This window comes from Platichthys flesus, chromosome 14 (genome assembly GCF_949316205.1).
Source record: "Platichthys flesus chromosome 14, fPlaFle2.1, whole genome shotgun sequence".
Classification (NCBI taxonomy): domain Eukaryota; kingdom Metazoa; phylum Chordata; class Actinopteri; order Pleuronectiformes; family Pleuronectidae; genus Platichthys; species Platichthys flesus.
Genome location: NC_084958.1, coordinates 15,512,572 through 15,532,513, shown reverse-complemented (window position 1 = coordinate 15,532,513; position 19,942 = coordinate 15,512,572). Strand labels below are relative to the sequence as shown.

Sequence of the window (19,942 nt, the reverse complement as noted above, 5' to 3'; positions counted from 1 at the left end):
ATCTTTTGTGTGTTCATAGTTGCCTAACGATCAAATGAAACGAGAAAGAGTGGAAGAAAGATACGTCCTATTTAGATAAGGCTCAGTACAACAAGACGAGATAAATGTAACTAACAATGCAGTTAATGTTAATGCGATGTATGTAGTCACTTGTACTTTTTTGTTGGTTTTTGTGTCGAATTAAAAGCCTAAGTTAATGATTTCCCTAATGAAAATAAAAGAAAATGAAACATTCAATGATAATGTATTAAGTCTTATAAATGTCGTTTTTTTAAATACGAACTATGTTGTCAATTGTGAATAATGTATATTAATCTGAACAACAGGGAACAGGAATAATTAAACATGGAATCAATTTTGAAGTTCATCGCCCAAAACAATCAATTATGTGAAACTAGTTTGACTCATGTTACCTCAGGCCATGAATTTGCTCTAAATTAACTCAATTCCCTTTGTTACTCTGTAAAAGTAAACAAATCTATTTCACTGTGTAGATCAAGTGTAGCCTACTATTGCCGACATATTGGATGATCACATAGCAATGTTGGCAAATGTGAAATAAGATTTCAAGAATTATAGTTCTAATGTGTCATATTCTTTATAATTTAGCTAAACATATATACAAATCAAAACATCACAAAGTGTTCAGTGGTATCTTCTCTGGTGCACACAAGAGATTTTGATAATATTATTGTTTGATTAATGCCCATGTTTGTTCATATATGGTCTTCACCATGACACTTAACGCCATCCATGGGTAATAATGGGTACTGCCTTTGAGATGAACAGAGCCTCTCCGTTAAATGTGGCCTATTGTTGAGCTTTTACTGGACAATACAGATCATCAGCTCATAAATGAATGAATAAAAGAACGTTTGCATCTGAATTGTTACAACTTTTATTTATTGTTTGTTAATAATGTGAATAACATTTTTTTGGCAAAGAATAGTTGTCAATACATTCCAGAATTTTAAGCCAAAAGTCAGCATTTGCAATTAACAACATTTGTTTAAAAAAAAAGACGGAAACATACAGTACATGAGTCAAGCTGAAATAAACTAAGCAAGAGAAACAACTACTTTAATTTGGGTAGCAAGCCGATTTTGAGGTCAACCGGCATATTTTGAAACAACACACTGTTAGATTCTCTAAAAAAGCCATGTTAAATGTTGTTATGACAAATATGTTCATTTAAAAAGTATGCAATACAATAAAATCATGAATTATACCCTATCCTTAATACTCACACATCTAATCACCAAAACACTACAAAAAAAATCCATAATAATATAATGAATTTGTTTCAGTATTTAAACAAATCTCCCAACATCGAATAAGTGGCAGAATATAACTTTTTTAGAAAAAGCAAACATTACTTTGCATACTTTAAATTGCATAGGAACCGCTATTAATAAGCCTATCCTAGTTTCACTTTTTTACCGTGCAGTGCATTAAGAGGTGCTGCTTGAAGAGAAGCTGAAGCTGTAAGAAGAGGAATGATCCACACTCCCTCTACGAGATCCATTCCTGGAGCCAGCAAGGGAACCAGACCTGGAGCCAGAGCGTGATCCTGGGTTAGACACATTGTAAGGGCTGCTGATTCCCTTCGAGGACATTGAGGAGGCCTGCAGCATCTTCATGCCATTGCTTTCCTCCACCATGCAGCCATCCATAGCTTCCTTGTAGGAGATCTTCAGTTTCGTCTTGGGACAGGTCAGGTACTTCTGATTGCTCTGTGAATCCTGAAGCTTCATCGCCCCTTTACCGTCAAGCCACCCCTTGCGGATAGCCTCTTCGATGCTCAGACGAACACCAGTGCCAGGGTCAATCAGGCCTCCTGTCAGATACTGAAACTCCAAAAATCTCTGACCTGCCTCATAAGGCAGCCATGTCTCCTTTACTGCTTCTGCTGCGGACATCCTCCTTTTAGTTTTTAAATCTTCAAAACCAACAAAGGCTTTCTGGGCAGGTTTCAGCTTAGCAGCCATGCTGTCATCAATGATGCTCTGGTGGACAGCATCCTGCAGCGACAGTCTCTCGCCAGTGGCAGGGTTGATAATCCCACCTGTGCATGCCTGGGCCTCGAGCAGCCTTTGTCCTGTAATAGTGTCAACTATGCCTCTTCGAAGCGCTTCAGAAATAGTTATCTTCTCCAGGGTCTCTGTGTCAAATATGGCTGCAACAGGGCTCTGGTCATCATACATCTCCGGGGGTGAGACAGTAATAGAAATACTGTTGAAGCGTTTACGGACAGTTGGAGAGGACGGTGCGGCCTGGGCGGGGTTGCTGCAGGTGAACATATCATCGGCATTGCTGGATGAAATAGTCATGTCAGAGCTACTGGTGTTGCTGATAATTTGGTCAGCAAGCTGGGTCAAGGTTAGCGTTCCAGCTCGATACTGATCCACAGTTTTCTGGCCAATGATACCACGCTCCATACAGTCCTTGATGTCGTACTGGGTTCCTGTTTTCCTATCCACTATCACCAATCGTGACGCGCCATCGGACCCCTGGATGGTTATTTCCTCCCACTCACATTCCTGCTCTGACAGGTCCAGGAAGGTGTCATAGTCAATCAGCTCGCGGTGATAGGCCTCCCTCACTGACATCTCCAGTCCTGTGTCTGGGTCAACGATCACAACCCGCCTCTTGCGGAGGACGTTGGTGCGGCTTTCCTGAGACTTCTGCGGCTTCCTCTTGTCTTTGAGTGGCAGGAGTATTAGACCTGTTTTGGGATCTGTGATGCACCTGTCTTTCAACTGCAGATATGTAAGATTTTCCTTGGTATTAGGGTCAAAGAACCCTTTGGTGTCATCTCCTTCATAAGTAAGGATCTCATTCATCTCCTCATCAAAATACCCCCTTTTATAGGCAACACTAACATCAATGCGATGGCTCTCTTTTGGGTCAATAATCCCGCCACTAGCTATTTGAGCTTCAAGGAGACGGATTCCATGACCTTTCTCAATAAGATCTTTTTCAATAGCCTGGAAGAGGGAGATTGTCTTTCCTGTGTGTGGGTCTTTGTATCCAATAACTGCTTTCTCTGCAGACAAAAGCTTATTCTTAAACTCTTTCCCTATCAGAGCTCTCTTTGCAGCTTCCTCTACTGGCAGGAAAACATTGTTGACTGGATCAACAATGAACCCAGAAGCAGCTTGTGCCTCAAGAAGCTCCAGGGTGGTTCCCCTCATGAGCAGACCTTCCTTCATAGCTTGATAAATAGGCATGATTCGCTCATTGGCCTCATCATAGATACCTGCAATACAGGTAGAGCCATACAGATAGGACTTCAGCTTGTCTTCAATATCTTTGCAGGTCAGTTTGCCCTGGTTGATCTTCACCAAGTCAGTTTCATCCAGAAGCTCAGAATTGATTAACTCTGAAATGGGAACTTCACCACGGAGACCCTTTACTGTCATGCACTTTTCTGGACCACGGAGCAGAAGCAGGCCGTTAACAGGTTCGACTGTACATTTCTTCCTAAGGTCATTATAACTGATCTTCTCTCCCGTCGCAGGGTCCAGGTAGCTTTTAGGTTTTTTGTTCAAAGCCCTATAGAGGTCTTCGTCGATAAGATTGCGATCCAAGGCCGAATCTTTTGGAAGGAACACACTCAGAACAGGATCCAATATGCCTCCCACAGACTCCTGTGCCTGCAGCAAGCGGATGGCTGTGTCTTTGTCTATGCGGCCTTGTTTGCAAGCCTGACCCACAGATAACACTTTGCCACTGTATGGATCTTTAAAGCCTGTGCTTGCAGCTTCAGCTGTCACCAGGATGTCTCTGTCTTCTGTGTCCACAATTCCTCTGGAGCAGGCTGCATCCACAGGCATCTTTTCATTAAATGCCGGGTCTATTATGTGGCCTGTTGCTGCTTGAGCTTCTAGAAGCATGAGAGCGCTCTCTGGGCTGAGGAGGTTTTTGTTTTTGGCTGCAGTGAATGGCATTTTTCCTTGAGCACCTGTTGTCATGCCAGCAATAACACCTGAACCCTTTAGATTAAGCTGGATGTCCAAAGCAACCTCATCCACTGTCTTCTTTCCCTTTAAGAGCTGGTCTAAAGTGGTTTTGCAGATTATACCACAGTCGCAAAGTTGGTGGGCAGTGACTTTTCTACGCACCCCATCAAAAACCAGCTTGGATGGATCAATTGTTGGGACTTTCTCATCTGTCTGGGTCTGCTGGTTCAGAATGCTAGGTCTCTGCTGCAGCCTCTTTATCTCTCTCTCCAGGGCCTCTCTTTTGAGAGTAAGTTCTGACAACTCCTTTTCAGACATCATCAGCCTGCTCTTGTACTTCTCCTCAATAATCTTCAGCTCCCTCATGAGCCTCTCGATCTCATTTTTCAGGGATAACCTCTCACGATCCGCCTTGTCTCTGTCTGATTCGCACTGCCTGATCTGGCCTTCTCTCAATTCATACTGGCTCTTCATACAGTTAAACTCCTTGAGGAGAGAATTCTTCTCATCCTGCACACGCTGTTTGCTACGGACCTCCGTCTCAAGTGTGATCTTGATGCGGGTCAGCTCCTCTTCTATGCGCTGGTGACGAGTCTTGTCCTGCTCCAGCAGTTTCAGCTTGCAAAGCAAACTGTCCTTCTCCGACAGCAGCTCACTATATTGGCTCTGGGACGTATGCACCAGGATGGATGTCTGTGGAAAGATACCAAAACAAAATGTTATGTCAGTACAAAAATGCCAACATATTATTAACACATATGCAAAAGCCACATTTTGATTCAAATTCATATGAAGTGCGTATGAATTTCCTTAGAAGCATGTTGTAAGAGTTTAGCAACTTTTAGCATTTTCATTACATGAATTGGTGATGTCATAAGCCAATTTGATGTCCTTTAGCTTTCAATACTGTTAGACTTAATTGATTTTGTACATATGCACAGTATTAGTATTATTACAGTGTTTCATGAAGTGATTTTTATTATTGTATGAATTAGGTTCAGTGCCATGATTTGCAAAGTAATAAGGTGAACAACTCGTTTTCTAAGGAAAAACATTTGCAAGTAGGTGAATTTCATGCAGAAATCATGATAAATCTAAATGCAGCTTCAACCATTCATGCAAAGGGAGAAAAACATTAGTTCAATTATGTAGCGTTATGAGCAGACGACCCCTAAATGCAATCAAAAATACCTCAATCGATTGCTTTTGGATTTTGTCTATTTCCATTTTGAGCTTTTCTCTCTCCCTGGTCAGGTCGTTGATGTGAGTCTGGAGCTCCGCTGTCCTCTTGGTGCTACTCTGAAGCTGGACATGCAAGGCTGAGATCTGAGTGGCACTTTCTCCATCAACAGCGTCTTTGCTGAGCTTCAGCTCATCTCTCTCCTGTCTAACTGCCCTCAGCTCCTCCTCCAACCTCAGCCTCTCCTTCGTCAGGTTCTGCGTCAGAGTCTTCAGCTTTTCAATCTCTGTAGTGTTTTCGTTAAGCTGGCGGCTCTTCTCCTCGATGGTCTTGTAAAGGCTCTCGTTGCGCAGGTTGAGCTCGTGAATCCGGCTCTGTTCCTGCAGGAGCTTCTGTTTCAGTGTCTTCAGCTCAACTTTAACAGCTGCCAGTTCCTCCTTGGTGACTTTATGCTCCCTCAGGCTTTTTTCCAGAGCCTCCTGGAGGGCTCTTAGGTCCTGCTCATACTTCCTTCCGGAGGTGGAAACCTCTAGCTGGACAGATTTCAGTGTGGTAATCGTGGTGGTGTGCTCTCTGCAGGTTTGTGTAATCCTCTCCAGTTCAGCCTCCATTCTCTTCCTACGTGTGAACTCCTCTTGGGTTGCCTTCTTCTGTTTCTCCAACTCGTCCTCCATCCCATCCAGCGAGACCTGAAGGTCACGGATTCGGCTCTGCAGCCTGGCAGAACTCTGCTCAGCTTTGGTCTTCTCACTGGTTTGTTTGTCCAGCTCCACTCTGGTGATGTGGATCTCTTGCTCAGTAACTTTGAGCTTGTTGATTGACTCCAGATAGGAGGTGTTCTTTGCTTTCAGCTCTGCCTCAGCCTGTTTCAGATGATTGAGTTCCAACTCCAGAGCTCTCCTCTTCTTCCCCTCCTCCTCCACATTAAATGTGAGCACGCTGATCTGCCTGGACTTCTCCTGGTTGCTTTTAATGGCATCTTTTAATTTGATCTCATCCTCTCCTTTCTGCTGCTTGAAACTTCTCAGCTGCACCTCTAGCTCACTGCGCATCCGCGTCTCCTGTGCTGCTGAGGCCCTCTGCTGGCTTGACTCCTGCTCTGCTCTGCTTTTCTGCTCCTCTGTGTGAGCAATGGACATCCTGAGTCTCCTCAGCTCCTCCTCTAAATCTCTCTTCTCCACAGTGAGTCTGTCAACTTGCAGCCTCAGCTCGGCAGAGTCCTCTTCTTTCTGCTGTGAGGCTTTCAGGATTGTGGTCTTGGTAACGTGGATCTGTGTCTCATATGTCTGCTTAAGTTGAGTAATCTCTTGGGTGCACTGTGTTCTTACCTTTGAGATATCTGATTCCGCATTACGTCGACGGGTCGCCTCTTCCTCTAGCAGTAACTTCATTCTCTCCAGTTCACGTTCTCTGTCCTTCACACTTTTCTCTAAGTCAATCTTGGTCCAGTTGAGCTCTTCCAGTTCCTTCTGTCTGCGGCGAACGGACGCCTCATACTCTTCTTGCTGGCTGGTATAGCGCTCCTCTGCCAGTCTCCTCTTCCTATTCTCTTCATCCAGCTGGTATTTAATGCGGGTCAGCTGGTCACTGAGATCTTGAAGCTGGCTCTGAGTGCTGTCCAGGTTCTCCTTGGTAACATTGACTTGGATTGCCGTGGTTCTCTTCACTTCCTCCATAGAAATGAGCTCATGTTTTGACTGAGTCAGCTCCAGCTTGTAGCGGGCCAAAGCATCTTCCAGAGACTTGTTTTTCTGATTATTATCCTGGAGGTCATCCTTCAGACGCCTCAGTTCCTCCTCCAGCATCTCAATCTTGGTGTTCCTTATCTGTAGAGAGCAACAGGAAAAAATCTATGTCACCTTTTTGTTCATTTATTTTACTTTCATCTTGTTCATTTATCTTACTAGCATAGCAATGACTAATGAAAGATCCAGTAATTACCTTCAGCTCTTCCATGTTTTTCAGAAGCTCCCCGAGGAACTTGTAGTAGTCCCCAGAGCGGGTAAGAAGCTCTACGTAGTGGGACTGGATGTCAGACGCCTGATGAAATCAAAATTAGAAGTTGAAATGTTGAGGTGATAATAATGTTGCAGGTATATATATTAATGTTTAAAATGGCACGAGAAGACTATATAAACATTTAATAATTCCTTGCATGTACTATGTAATGAGTAGTATAATACACATTTAGTTGCCACTCGTGTTTTGATGTAAATATGTGGTCAGTGTGACATCATGGCTCATACCTCCTGTCTGACCACAGTGGCTGGCGACTGCAGCATTGCTCTCTTGATAGGAATATTCAGCAGAGTTTCCAGGCCTGAACTGTAGGAGGCCAGCTGCAGCTCATAGTCCTGCAGACACACAACACAACATAGACTTCACTCGTCTGTACCGTTGTTGCATAGGAATATTTTTATATTGAAAGAATACAGTCCACATATTCGGTAAATGGGTTAGGGGTCGGCAAACCTTTATGGACGTAGCACAGGTATCTGCATTCTTGTGCATGTCGTCTACTTTCTCCTTCTTTCCTTTAATTTCAATGTGAAGTGCCTGTGTAATAAGGACATATGCATAAAAAACTGTTCAAGGTTGTGGTCTTGAATTCAATTAAAACTCATACATTTTCAGTTATATAAATGTACATGTGATGTATAAAATCTTCAGATCTAAACCAAAGTTTACATCGATGTAAACAAGGACAGACGTGCCTTCTGTTGGTTGAGGTGCTCCATCAGGGTCTGGATGTCATTGAGCTTCACCATCTGAAGCGTGTCCTGGCGCTTCCTGGCATTGTCTATCCACTGTTCCACGGAAGTGCTGCTCTGTTGATAATGGTTCAGCTGCTTCTCATGCTTCTCCAGGTCCCACATTCTGAGGAGGAAGGAGTGGGAGTGAGAGGAAGAGATGATGTTGTTAACGGCCATGACAAACAGAGGATGTGGAAAATGTTTGAGGTATTTAAGAAATGTACAGCCTATTGTACTGTACCTGCTATCAATCTGGGTTTGGATGCGATGCCAGCGGTCGGACATCTGACCCACCAGGTCCGAGTATTTGGACAAATCCACGTCGCACTTGTGGAAGGACCCAGAGATTTGACCATTGAATTGCAATGCTTTGGCCAGAGCAGAATCCATAGCTGTCAACCGATCTCTTTTCTGATCCAGATCACTCTTCATGTGCTATAATCAAGAAGAAAAAACAAGTTAGTATTTACAACAAATTAACCAATAGTGTTAGTGTGATAAAAACATTTTTGCTTACATTTCCTCAAACTTAAAAAAAAGAGATGTGAGTCTCGAACCTTAAGAGTGCTCCGATAGTTTTCCAGCTCCCGCTGGTCCAGGGAGGTGGTTTCCTTCTCTGTCAGCCGGGCCTCGTGGACTTTAATGATATCCTCGGCCTCGAGAAGATTCTGGAGCAGGGTCTGAAGAGCCGATAGTCTGTTGAAAACACACAGTCATTCATCTAAACAGTGAAAATGCAGAAATCTGTAGACGAGGGACAAGATTGTAGGGCCAGAAGTCTTCTGTTTTCTAGTTCGACCAATCATGTTTGAGCAGGGTTTAGTAGCATGAAGGTAACAGTCTGTGTGGAGAACAAATGAGGCGATAAAACACATATACTGAAATGCATCAGCGGTGAGCTTTTGAATTCATCTGCATTCCCATGCCAATAACTTTTAACGGAGATTGGTCAAAATGGCATCTGGACCTAAAATATCTACAAAATGTATCCCTGTTTGTATTTCGTGTGTTGAAACATACAACTCATGTGATGTAGGAAACTATTTGGACTGTAAACAGTGTAGGACAAAAGGATGACAGTCTTTTTGCTGGATATCCGCAGTCTACAGCGGAAATCTCAAAATACTGGCCTTTCCTCCCAGAGGCTTATTTGTCATCGGATAATAGCTGATGTCCTTCTAGACTGCACGGTGATTAGATTAAATGTCGACGAGATGAAAAGCTATTTCATTATGTCTGATACTGACTTCATTTTGGGAAGTATTTACTCTGACATTGTGAAATAAACAAATCTGGTGTATTTACAGTAAAATCAGTTACCTTTGAATGTAGGCTGCGTAGAGACCCTGCAGGCCTCCCAGTTTTTGGTTGATAATTTCTAATTCTGAGCGGAGGAACTTGGCTTGCTCTGAATCCCCTGGTATCCTCTCCAGCTGCTTTATGATCAGCTCTCTCAGGCGCAGGTACTCGTCGTGGATAGAGTCCAAATCTCCGTGCACAGACTGAAAATCAAAATTTTATTTATAAATGAATCTGTGGTTTTGCAAATCCTGCAACAGAATGCACCTCACCTATAACTCGACAGAATGATAGATAAACGGTTGCATACCTGCAGGTTCTGGATGTGCACGGAGCACTCGTGCACACTGTTCTCTCCCAGGGGAACATGGAGGTGACTGGTGAGGCCGTACTCGGCCAGCTCCAGCCTGCGTCGGACTTCTTGCAGACTGCTGAGCAGGGTGATGTTGATGGTGGAGCTGGCCGGGGGAGGCTGCGTGGTCACCTTGGGGACCGTGGTCTTGGGGATGATGGGTGCTGGAGTCGGTTTTGGTGACTCAGGCTTAGTCGCATCTTCCCCTATAGTGGTTGAAATCATTTGAAGAAAATGAACATATGGTGGAAAGGAGCTTGTTAGTGAAATGTTAGTGATAATGTGAAGACATTTTACACTCACTGTGCGCAGGCAGCTGGACAATCAGAGTGTCATAGTAATTATTGGCTTTATCAAAGTTGTTCTGGATGTCTATCTTGTCCTCCTCCCCGAACAGCTCAGAAGATTCGCTGGTACGGATGAACTCTTGGTAGTGATTCTCCAGTCTTTTGATCATGGTGCGGTACTCGTCAGGGCGCATCTTAGACAACTGTCATGTCCGAGGAGAGAGGTGAAGTGATGCAAAAGACACAGAAGGTCAGCAAACAAGGACACAGGGTTGTATTTACATTTGCTCCGAAAACAAAGTAATGTTCAGGGTAGAATTTAGTGACATCTAGTGGTGAAGTTGCATGTTGCAGCGGAATACCCCCTCAGCTCACCCTCCCCTTCCAAAATATGAGAGAGAACCTGTGGTAGCCTTTAGTTGTCATAAAAACTAAAAAGGTTTTGAGTTTGTCCAGTCTGGGCTACTGTAAAAAACATGGCGGCCTTCGTAGAGAGGACACGATGCTAATGTAACTATAAAGCCTTTAAATATAATGGGCCCATATTAGGGAAAGGAAACAACAATTTGTAAAAAAAATCTCACACACTGGACCTTGACAATGTAAAACTGAGAAGTGGTTGTTATCCTACCATCGTGACATTGAGTGAGTTGATGTAGTTGATGTCTTTGAGGCAAAACTGCCATGAGATGAGACTCTTGATGTTGATGTAAAGCTGATTCCAGATGCCCATGATGGCCTCATAGTACTGCTCAGTCCTGTGGAACAGTAACAAGTCATTATTCACTCATAAAGGTAAAGTAGATCTCAGCCTCAGACCTTAAACGGAGGCATGAACTGCGCTTCCATTTCATTTGAAATGGGTTATGTGCATGGAAACCACATCATTTACAATCATATTTTGTGGAAACAAATTGAATTTTATCACTTGCATCTCTGAGGTTTGAAAATAATAGTTTTCATTTGTCTACAGATGTATGTACGTATATGACATCTATTAGACATTGTTATAACAAAGAATTAGATATACATGACAGTGCCATTACTGAGGCTGTTGAAATGTGAGCGTCAACAAACGGAATAGTTTACAACTCCAACCTAACATTTGAAAGATAAAATTAATCCCCAGTGTTTGATCTATAGGACTTAGGGGCACATAGGGACAATTGAGAATAAAGTGGTCATTTCAGAGTGGGAATATCAGAAGATCAGACTGTTGCCTGAATAAAAATAAGGAATGTGGAGCATCTTGTTAAGTTAAACGTTTGTATATGTATATTAGTACCAAAATACTGAATCCTTCGTCCCTTCAGCACCACATTACCAGGTATCAGGACTATGAAACGTTTGAGCACAGACTTTTATCTGCTAATTATTCTCAAAATCTCATTTCATTCACGGTGTCTTACTTGCTGGCGAGGCCGATGCTCAGCGGGTTTGGTGGAGGAATGAGCAGACACACGGAGGGGATCAACATGTCCAGACCTCCAGGTCCTGTCACCAGCCACTTGCTGCGCTGAGAGTTGTCCTTCAGGATGCCCTCGTTCCCTTTCAAAATCCCTTTCTGTCGCACAAAACACACAACACAACACAGAGTTCAGTTGTAGTAATTCACTTCATACTGTGTGTACGTGTGTGTGTGTGTGTGTGCGTGTGTGTGTGCGACAGAGCGTGTATCCCACCTGGTCTTGTTTAAAGTCACATATAGCCTTGATGATGACGGGGCCGGGGCTCTTGTCCTCTGGGTTGCGAGGTCTCAGCCTGACGATGGACCTGGACTTGCTGACCAGACTGTGGACCTGCCTCTTGTTTTCCATAATGCGCTCCCTCTCTATCTGTGAACATGCAAAAATAAAACCATTGATCATAACTGGACTCACTTGACACAACAGTCACATACTCTATACGATAAATGAGAAGCAGTCCATCGTTAATTCATCATAAATTTGTTAATGTTTTGTATTTCCCATTTAAAAAAATGTACTTTTTGAATACAAACTCTATATTTTTGGTCCTATGTTGATTTGATTTTGATTTTATTCCTTACCATACAGTTTTGGATATATATATATATATGTAGTCTGCAGTTGGTAAATCAGAAACAGAAATTCTATATATCATAATTGACATCGGCCCCCAAAAATCCATTTGGGTTCTATTTATCATTGTTTTGTAATGGTGCATCTCCAGATGTTTGTGTGAAACAAACCATCTGCTTCCACATGTAGATAAATCTGTATTTCCAGGACTAAACAGAGTGTGACCGTACCTCCAGGTTTTTCAGGAGTTCCGTGAGGCTCTCCATTGGGGTGTTCTTATCGCAGCCGAACTTGCTGCGGATCGTCTCGTTCTCCTTCTGGAGCTTCATGTAGGTCTCGTTGGCCTCCTTGAAAAACTGAAGATGGCAGCGAGAAGCTTTGATCAGCGCTCCAATAAAAAAAACAAGGCCGGACTCATGAGCTGGAGCAGTGATGATGTACTTACTTGGCTGTAGGCGGCATTCTCCTTCAGATGAATATGGATGCACTTGGTGATCTGCAGCAGCCAGCTCCACTGGGTCTGTAAGGTGTCCATGTAGGCCTGCGGGCAGAAACAGATGAATCAGTAAAACCACACAAAATAATTTTCTGTTTACGATTGAAAAACACCCAGAGAGACGAAAAAAACAACTTACTTCAATCTTGTCTACGGCTGGATGGTTGTTACTCAGGAGTCCATCTGCTTTCACCTTCAGCTTGTTCAGATCCTTCTCCTTCACCTCCAGGTCCCTCATCAGCCTCTGTGAAGGAAGAAACTGACATTAAGGATCCCAAAAGGCCAAAACGTGGACTCTGTCACCAAGTTCAAGAAGATAAATGATAAACACACTAAAGGTAAACGTGTAATCAGACCCACAGGCCGAAGGTTATGAATTCAACCCGGGGTAAGAGTCAGCTACTGGTCCTTACCGAGTAGCTCTCTTGCTTCTTGGGGATGTACTGGTCGATGTTTTTGTCCCCCCAGTCAAACATGAGCTCCTCCTCTTCTCTCTCGTTCACCCACATGATGGCTCGGGAGATATCCTCAATGATGCTCTGAAGCTCTCGCAGCTGACTCAGGCGGGCGTGGGACATTTTCTGATAAGAGCAAAAGGTCAAATTTATGAATATGACCCAAATGTGACATAATTCAGCTCATTTTTAAAAAGAGTTTGCTTCTACCTGCAAGCTTTCCCATTCTTGTTCCAGGACGGAGAGGTTGTACTTGTCGCCCCTCTGAAAAACAGATTTTAGATGTTGCTCATTTTTATTTACTTAAATATTTAATTAAATCAAAAATATTGAACATTTTCCAGTCAAACATTTATTATTTTCAGTACTACAATAGCAAGTAGCTTAAAATGGGCCAGGGAACGACCACTTACCAGTTCATCTCTGGCTCTGTCTACTTCCTGACTCCTTTGGATGGAGCTGTGAACTTTGTTGTGATTTTGGATTTGCTTCTCGATGGTGGCAGAGTCGTCCCCCCAGGGTGCCGTCTCAATCATTCGCTGTAAGATGCAGAATCACAGTTCATTGGCTTTTGAAATGAAATAACTACTACTGCACACAATTAATATAACCTGAAATCAGCCTCAAATGCAGGGGAATAACACATTTCATGAATCGCAGTTTTATATGCAATTTGCATTTTTAAGGAATAAGGCTGGTATTATTAAGTCCTTCCTATCATGTCTGTGACACCTGGTCTTAATCCCACTTGTCCCAGCCTGAGATGAGCATTAAATAAAAACAGACTAAATATATTTCTTTCAGAAAATAATCAAAACACAACCACAGCCAGAAACCGCAGATTTTAGCAATTGTTACTCAAACATGAGGGAATGGTTCATTTTTATTTGGGCGGGACTACAGAGATGTATATATACATATTTGTATTTAATGGTTTCTAATCTTTTTATTAAGCGATAATGCAGCTCTTTGCCAATGAGAAATAAGCTTCTTCAGAATTTAGCTACACAGGAGACACTTGTTAGTGTATAAGTTCTTTATTTTGGTCTTTTAACCTTCTGGAGTGTGCAATCACGCCAGCATGATCAAATCCTGTGATGTTACTTGCGTCTTTTTGAGTCCAATAGGTTGTTTTACTGTGTCAAAGTGAAAAAATGATTAACTAGTCAAGGCAAAAAGATACCAAACCTTGGAATAGACACAATTTTTTAAAGTTACAAAAGGACAGATTCAAATGCATTCAAAACCTCAACCAAATTAGTTCACGACTTTCAGGGAAAAAAAGTAAAAAGTATATTCCTTGCTGTTAATTCTTTTGTTTTTTGGGTTTGTTCCACTTTAGTCCACTGGGTGTCAGCATATAATCATTAAATGCCTTGTGGGGCAGGAAACTATTCCAACTATTCCGTCATCTAAGCTTTGATAAGAGCCCAGCCAGCAAACCGACTGCAGCCGGTTCCTGCTCTATACTCTTGGTTTTTTTTCTCTCTCTCTTCACGGCTTTTGTTCTCTCGCCGCTCCCTTTTTCTTTCACGGTTACTAAGCAGACGCTTCACACAACATGGCCGTTAAGAGCCTGGCTGAGAGTAAAGCACTAAAAGTCCAATGGTGAAAGGTCAAGCAACGAAAAAAAGAAAAAGTCAGCAGTAAATCATCAGGGGATTACAGTTCAGTGGTTTATAGAAGGAGGCACCTCCAGTCGAGTAAAAACAACACACACATTGAGTAATGGGGGGGGTATGGCTGAGGGTGTTTGGAGAGGTGAGGCTGGGAGTGGTGACAGAATGACAGGGTGTGTTTCTGGATGGGGTGGCAGGGCAGGGGAGGCACAAGGGCGTGTTCCCATAAGCACATTACAGATCAACTGCCCCGTCCCATAACAACCGGCCGAGGAGAGTGTCAGATTTCACGCTCCTTCCTCTACTTCTACGGCCTCTTAATCTGCTGCCCTCTCTCCTCGCTCTCCTGCCTTCCATCCTCCTCTCTCGCTCTATCTGTCTCTTTCTCCAATGGCCGAGCTCTTTCATCCTCTTTGTTTCAGTCGTCCCCTCTCGGCCTCTTTCACTCACTCACGGATCGGGTTTAGGCGGAGTGACCAGATGGTTTCAGTTACGGGAGGACAGAAGGAGGAATAGAGTAATGCACCCCCACCGACACACACACGCGCACACACACAGGGTCCTCCTCCCTTTACCTATCAAACAGTGCACACTTGTGTACCCGTACAGGCAGGTATCAGTCTGCAGGTGCTATTATTCCTACTGCTCCAACATGTTCCTAACTGCACATAGAGTCCTGCAAGTCTCATCAACGCCTGTGTGGTTGATGTCATCTATTGCAACGGATGACTGTATTGATGCTGGTGACCTATGGTAATATAATTTCATAAAACATTGCTCAATAACTTTATGCAAAGAAAAATAAAGAAACCAGGTCCCGAATTTTTGTTTTACGAACTTTTTTTGTTCTCTTTGTGTTGGTGTTTTCCTTTTTCTCGTGTTATTAAAATGAGAAGCTCACCTTCTGCTGGCTGATCCAGCCTATGGCATCGTTGAAGGCCCTCCCCCCGTCCAGCGAGCCTTGGCTGCCCCGGTTGCGTCTAATGGTCATACCCCCGGCAAGCTGCTGTTGGATGGCACCATGCATGTTCTGGAACTGCTCCACACTGCAGAGTTGGACAGAAAAGGAAATACTTTGTGAATCTTCCCGGAGCACCTGGCAGCTTCAAAGAGGTCATGTGGGTAAATACAGCAGAAGGAGAAGCATGTGTGGCTTTCTCAGAGAAATGTTTGGTTCAAGTATGGAAATGAAATTCAGGAGTGTCGTCTACAACCTCATTTCTGTTTAGCGCCACCTGGGAAGTGTCACGAATTAACACAAAAAACAGCCAAAGTACACCCTCCCAAATCAAACAGTAATCTTTAGTTGTTTGACTCGACATTAGAGTCAATCAATGGAAGCTATTAAGCATGGTTGAAACATCATTTTTTAAAATGTAATAAACCAATTATTGCAGTCTTTTTCAGAATATGTTTTTTTATATTACAGTACAGACTTTACAACAAATTATAATTTATTTAAATGCTTCTTTTATTGCATTAGATTCAATTCACCTTTCGTTAAGCTCCAGCTTCAATAACTTTCTGCTAGTATACATTTCCAAAAGTGTTAAATTTGTTATTAATATTAATATCATTTTTATTTTGACAAAACCAACATCTTTAAACAATATGACACACGCTCATCGCGTCTAGCCGTACCTTCTGAAGACGTTGTTGGGGATACGCAGCTGCTGCAGCTCCCGGCCGCAGAGCATCAGCTGGTCCAGGGTTTCTGCCGACATCATCAGCTGCTTCTCCACCTCCACGGCCGGATGCCCCTGTAACACCCCACACAAGCCACAGTGAGCTCCACCTGTATTCAAAACAGGTCAAATCTGGCCTTTTGTCCTGTCATCTTCTTACAACCCTGACACAGCATCATCATATATTGATATGAAAACAAGAGTACTTATAACTGTATAAACAGTTTTACAGTCAATAAAAGGCTCTGAAAGACTTTCATTTTGCAGCCAAGCAACGCAGCCATTTTGTTTCTTCCTCCGAGGAGGTTATGTTTTCACCCCAGTCCACTTGTTTGTTTGATTTTAAGCAAGGTTGCAAAAAAACTAACAGACTTTGGGGAAGGATGTGGTTTTGGTGTGGGAAGAACCCATTACGTTTTGAGGTGGATACAGGAATAATTTATCTCTTTGTTTCACATTGCTAGATAGGACGTTTCCTGGCTTTGATAGCCATTTTTTTTTGCATTTGAATTGGATTCAAGGGGACTGTGGAGGTATGTGCTCCTCAGAGTGTCATTCTAGTTATTATAATGATTATTATCCTATGAGATCAGTTGTGTTAATCTGTGTGCTACACACTTACATTCTGCAGCATCATCTGCGCTCTCGATAGATAATCTTGACAAACGCCGGTCAGGTATGAAGACTTCTGCTGAATGCCGTGCACGCTGAAAAACAAACAAACATAAAACATTATTTCAAAATGTATTAACACGTATAAAATAGTACCGGTACGAATGGATAAAAACCCAGCGAGATCATTAAAAAGCTTAAAATAAGCATAGTTTTAAAAGAGAGGTTGCGTTAATATAGTTGTTATGTTACTGAATTCTTAAAAATGCATGTAAATGAATATTGAATTAAGTGGAAATTAAAATGAAGACCCAAGTTTCTCAGTGAACATGGCGCAGCAGATCAACACTGTGAAAACCAAGGACTTGAAATCATTTTGAAGTCCTGCTTTGTGCTGTTGGACGAGGAAATGGGTCACGGGCAGAAAAACACACCAGACAATTCTTGACTTTCTCTCTCGCAATTTAAATAATATCCTGTTTTTACTTTAACCTTTGTTCACCGTGAGTTAAGCATCTCTCAAAGAGAAAGACAACCCTGTTACAACGTTAGACAATGGTGTGAGGCGAGGCGGTGCATGTGAGAACATTCAAGTGGTGTGTGTGTGTGTGTGTGTGTGTAAGTATTTCCTTGTTTGTGATTCAGATTATTGGGCAACACAAGAGGAATGGTACGAGGAGTAGTACTAACGTGTGAACTACAGAAACAAAGTAGAGAATGCTGCTTTTACAAATGTGTCTCAGCTCTTTGGACTGATGAGATATTTCACCCTGTAGTAAAATCCTTGTCAGTGTAAGTAGCTTTTCCAAACAAGTGCAACCTGCTTAATGACATTTTTGTCATTTTAAAGGGAAACAATGATCATTTTAAACGTCCACACTTTCACAAATCATGCTGAAAGTGTTGCTGACACAGGAATCCTCCATTAGTTTCATAAATATGTAGACTGTTGACATTTTTTGACAATTTCAGAGATCCACTTAAGCTTTGCTTAGAGGAAGCTGACGTCATAGTCATAATTTTCTTTAATGATTATAAAGGTAATGGTGTCGCTGCACTTTATCAGTGAATGATTTATATATTTGAATTTGTAGTTTGTGGTTTATATTTTCACCTAACCTGAACTCTTCTCATTTTTACAAGACCATATTAGTTAATATGTACTTTGAAAGCCACATTTTCAGCCTCTCCTGCTTTTTGACATTTGTTAACATTTTACAATGACAATTATGATATTTATATAAAAAATTATTTTAATCTTTCCTGAATTGGTCTTAAGGAAACAATAGTCCACAAACATTTGCATTTATTTGTAATGTATGCTTCTAACTTTAACCAACCTACACTTTCCCCCCACCCCCACGTCACGTCTGTGTACACACAGCCACATTTCCCAGCTGATCTAAAAGCTCTTACCGGACGCCCCCTTCTGCCTGATGACATTTTTCTAGTTTAAAGTGAAAGTAATAACATTTTGAACTCCCAAACTTTCCTACCTGTGTCTCAGGGCTTTGCTTAAACACGAGATCATTACGACAGGTGCTTTCCTCAGCTCTTACCTCATTGCCCCCCCTGAGCTGACGGCCACCTTCGGTCCCTGGAGCCCACCGCCGTGCGCGGAGCTCCTGGAGAAGGTGGTGTGGTAGGTGTATCCGCCGTCCCCTTGCTGGTAATCCCCCTGGACGCCGTTTCCACCGAGGAACACTTCGCTTCGAAAACTGGGACTCGCCAAATCCGGTCTCGAGTTGCTCCTGAGGCCCATGTTGGGCAGTTTGGATTGGGAGCCGTACATACTCATGTTTGTTGTTGTTATTGTTTTCGTCGGGTTGTTTTAAATGTGTTGTTCCGTCCTCTGCTGTCCAGAAGAGCGCACAGACCGTGCGCCTCGGTTCCTCGGTTCCCCTCCGAGTCTCCTGTTGCGCAGAAAATGGTGCGTAACTGCTGGGAAGAGGCGGAAGCGAGCAGCTTTTGGTCCGAGTAGAAAACCACACCTTTACTGCGTTTACGAAACCCTCTCCTGCAGACTGTGTGCGTGTGTGTGTGCGCGCTAGCGTGTCTCATTCAGCACAATTCATGGGAAGTTGCAAAATGACTTAAACTATGTATGGGGGAGTTCAGTTGAACTCGGAGGCTCTGAGAAAGTGATTCAGGATATTAGATCATTATCTTAATAATTATTAACATGATCGAATGTAAGCTGCATTCCACAGGATGCAAATAAAACTGTGTATTGGTTTAATGATACTAATAATAATATAATATAATAATAAAGTTTGACACATGCTGTTATTGTTTTGTGTTGGTAATATTTGTCTTATAGGCCCATCTTGTAAAATGTATTTTATTCACATACAAATATGTTTTCCCATTCATTATTTTTTATTGTTTTTGGCTACAGTTTATTGTGTAGCCAAAGGATGACAGTCGAATATGAGCATATACAGTGATATTTATTATTGTGTGTGTTCCTTGTTGTGGATTAATACATAAAATATATTCTGACTTCTCTGGAGGATTCCCTTTTCCTTTATGGAAAGCTAAAGAGTGCATTTATATGTGCACTATGATTTCCTAATTAAGGATTTTCCTGATACGGTGTATGTATAAACATATTATGCTGGATTTGAGAAATGTGTGTATCCTGAGACATGTAAACTCTGGATCCAAGTTTCTGAATATTCTTTGTTGGTACAGATCAGAGGGAATGAGAGGAAATCAAGTCATAACTAAAGGTGAGATACTACCCAGATAGCACAGGGATGTGGGCCACTTCAGGCAATGATGTGGCACCTACTCCGCACCTAATGGATGTGAGCCGAAGGAGCCCACATGGAAAACAGCACACAGGGCCCAAACATCCAAAAGCAAACGTGAGCCTTTCTGGACAAACATGCAGAACTCAAGGAAAGGTGTAATCTGGATGGTTGCCATGGTTTACTTATGGCCCAGATCTGGCAAACAGGAGTTCACCAGCCATGTGTCATCATTCCACACGGCATGTTGGGGCGGAGGACAGCGTGACAGTGTGGCCCCAAAACAATTTAGCTATGTGGGTATACGATTCATTAAGACTGTCGGTGTTAATGTTCTCACTGAAACTCACTTCTAAACTCTGTGAACCCGATTATTCAGAATCCATGTCTTGCTTGTAAACTTTAGTTGCATTTTCATTTTCATGGCCTCAGGAACTCCCCGTGAACTCA

At 42.6% G+C, this 19,942-nt stretch overlaps 1 protein-coding gene across 2 annotated transcripts; it reads right to left on the bottom strand.

Moving 5' to 3' along the window:
• Positions 1-882: 882 nt before the first annotated feature.
• LOC133968154 (desmoplakin-A-like) lies at positions 883-18,700 on the bottom strand. Of its 2 annotated transcripts, none has more exons than XM_062404031.1 (24): positions 18,299-18,700; positions 16,750-16,834; positions 16,084-16,202; positions 15,344-15,488; positions 13,237-13,362; positions 13,034-13,087; positions 12,782-12,949; positions 12,508-12,612; positions 12,318-12,413; positions 12,103-12,228; positions 11,516-11,668; positions 11,243-11,397; positions 10,465-10,591; positions 9,850-10,036; positions 9,505-9,752; positions 9,216-9,397; positions 8,453-8,591; positions 8,137-8,330; positions 7,857-8,019; positions 7,615-7,698; positions 7,389-7,496; positions 7,084-7,182; positions 5,154-6,968; positions 883-4,655 (listed from the first exon to the last, which is right to left on the bottom strand). In XM_062404031.1, the coding sequence occupies exons 1-24, from the start codon at positions 18,535-18,537 to the stop codon at positions 1,452-1,454; spliced, it is 8,121 nt and encodes a 2,706-aa protein (XP_062260015.1). In that variant the 5' UTR covers positions 18,538-18,700; the 3' UTR covers positions 883-1,451. The 2 variants fall into 2 exon arrangements, with proteins under 2 accessions (XP_062260015.1, XP_062260016.1); XM_062404032.1 differs by having other exon boundaries at positions 6,471-6,968; positions 18,299-18,698.
• Between the last annotated feature and the right edge of the window lie 1,242 nt (positions 18,701-19,942).

Coding starts and splice junctions, on each gene's coding strand:
- LOC133968154 (XM_062404031.1), bottom strand. CDS start 18,537: ATGAGTATGTACGGCTCCCAATCCAAACTGCCCAACATGGGCCTCAGG. Junction 10,592..11,242: donor AGCATCGGCCTCGCCAGCAA/GTAAGACACCGT, acceptor ACTGTTCCACAG/GACTGAGCAGTACTATGAGG. Junction 6,969..7,083: donor AAAACATGGAAGAGCTGAAG/GTAATTACTGGA, acceptor TGCTCTCTACAG/ATAAGGAACACCAAGATTGA.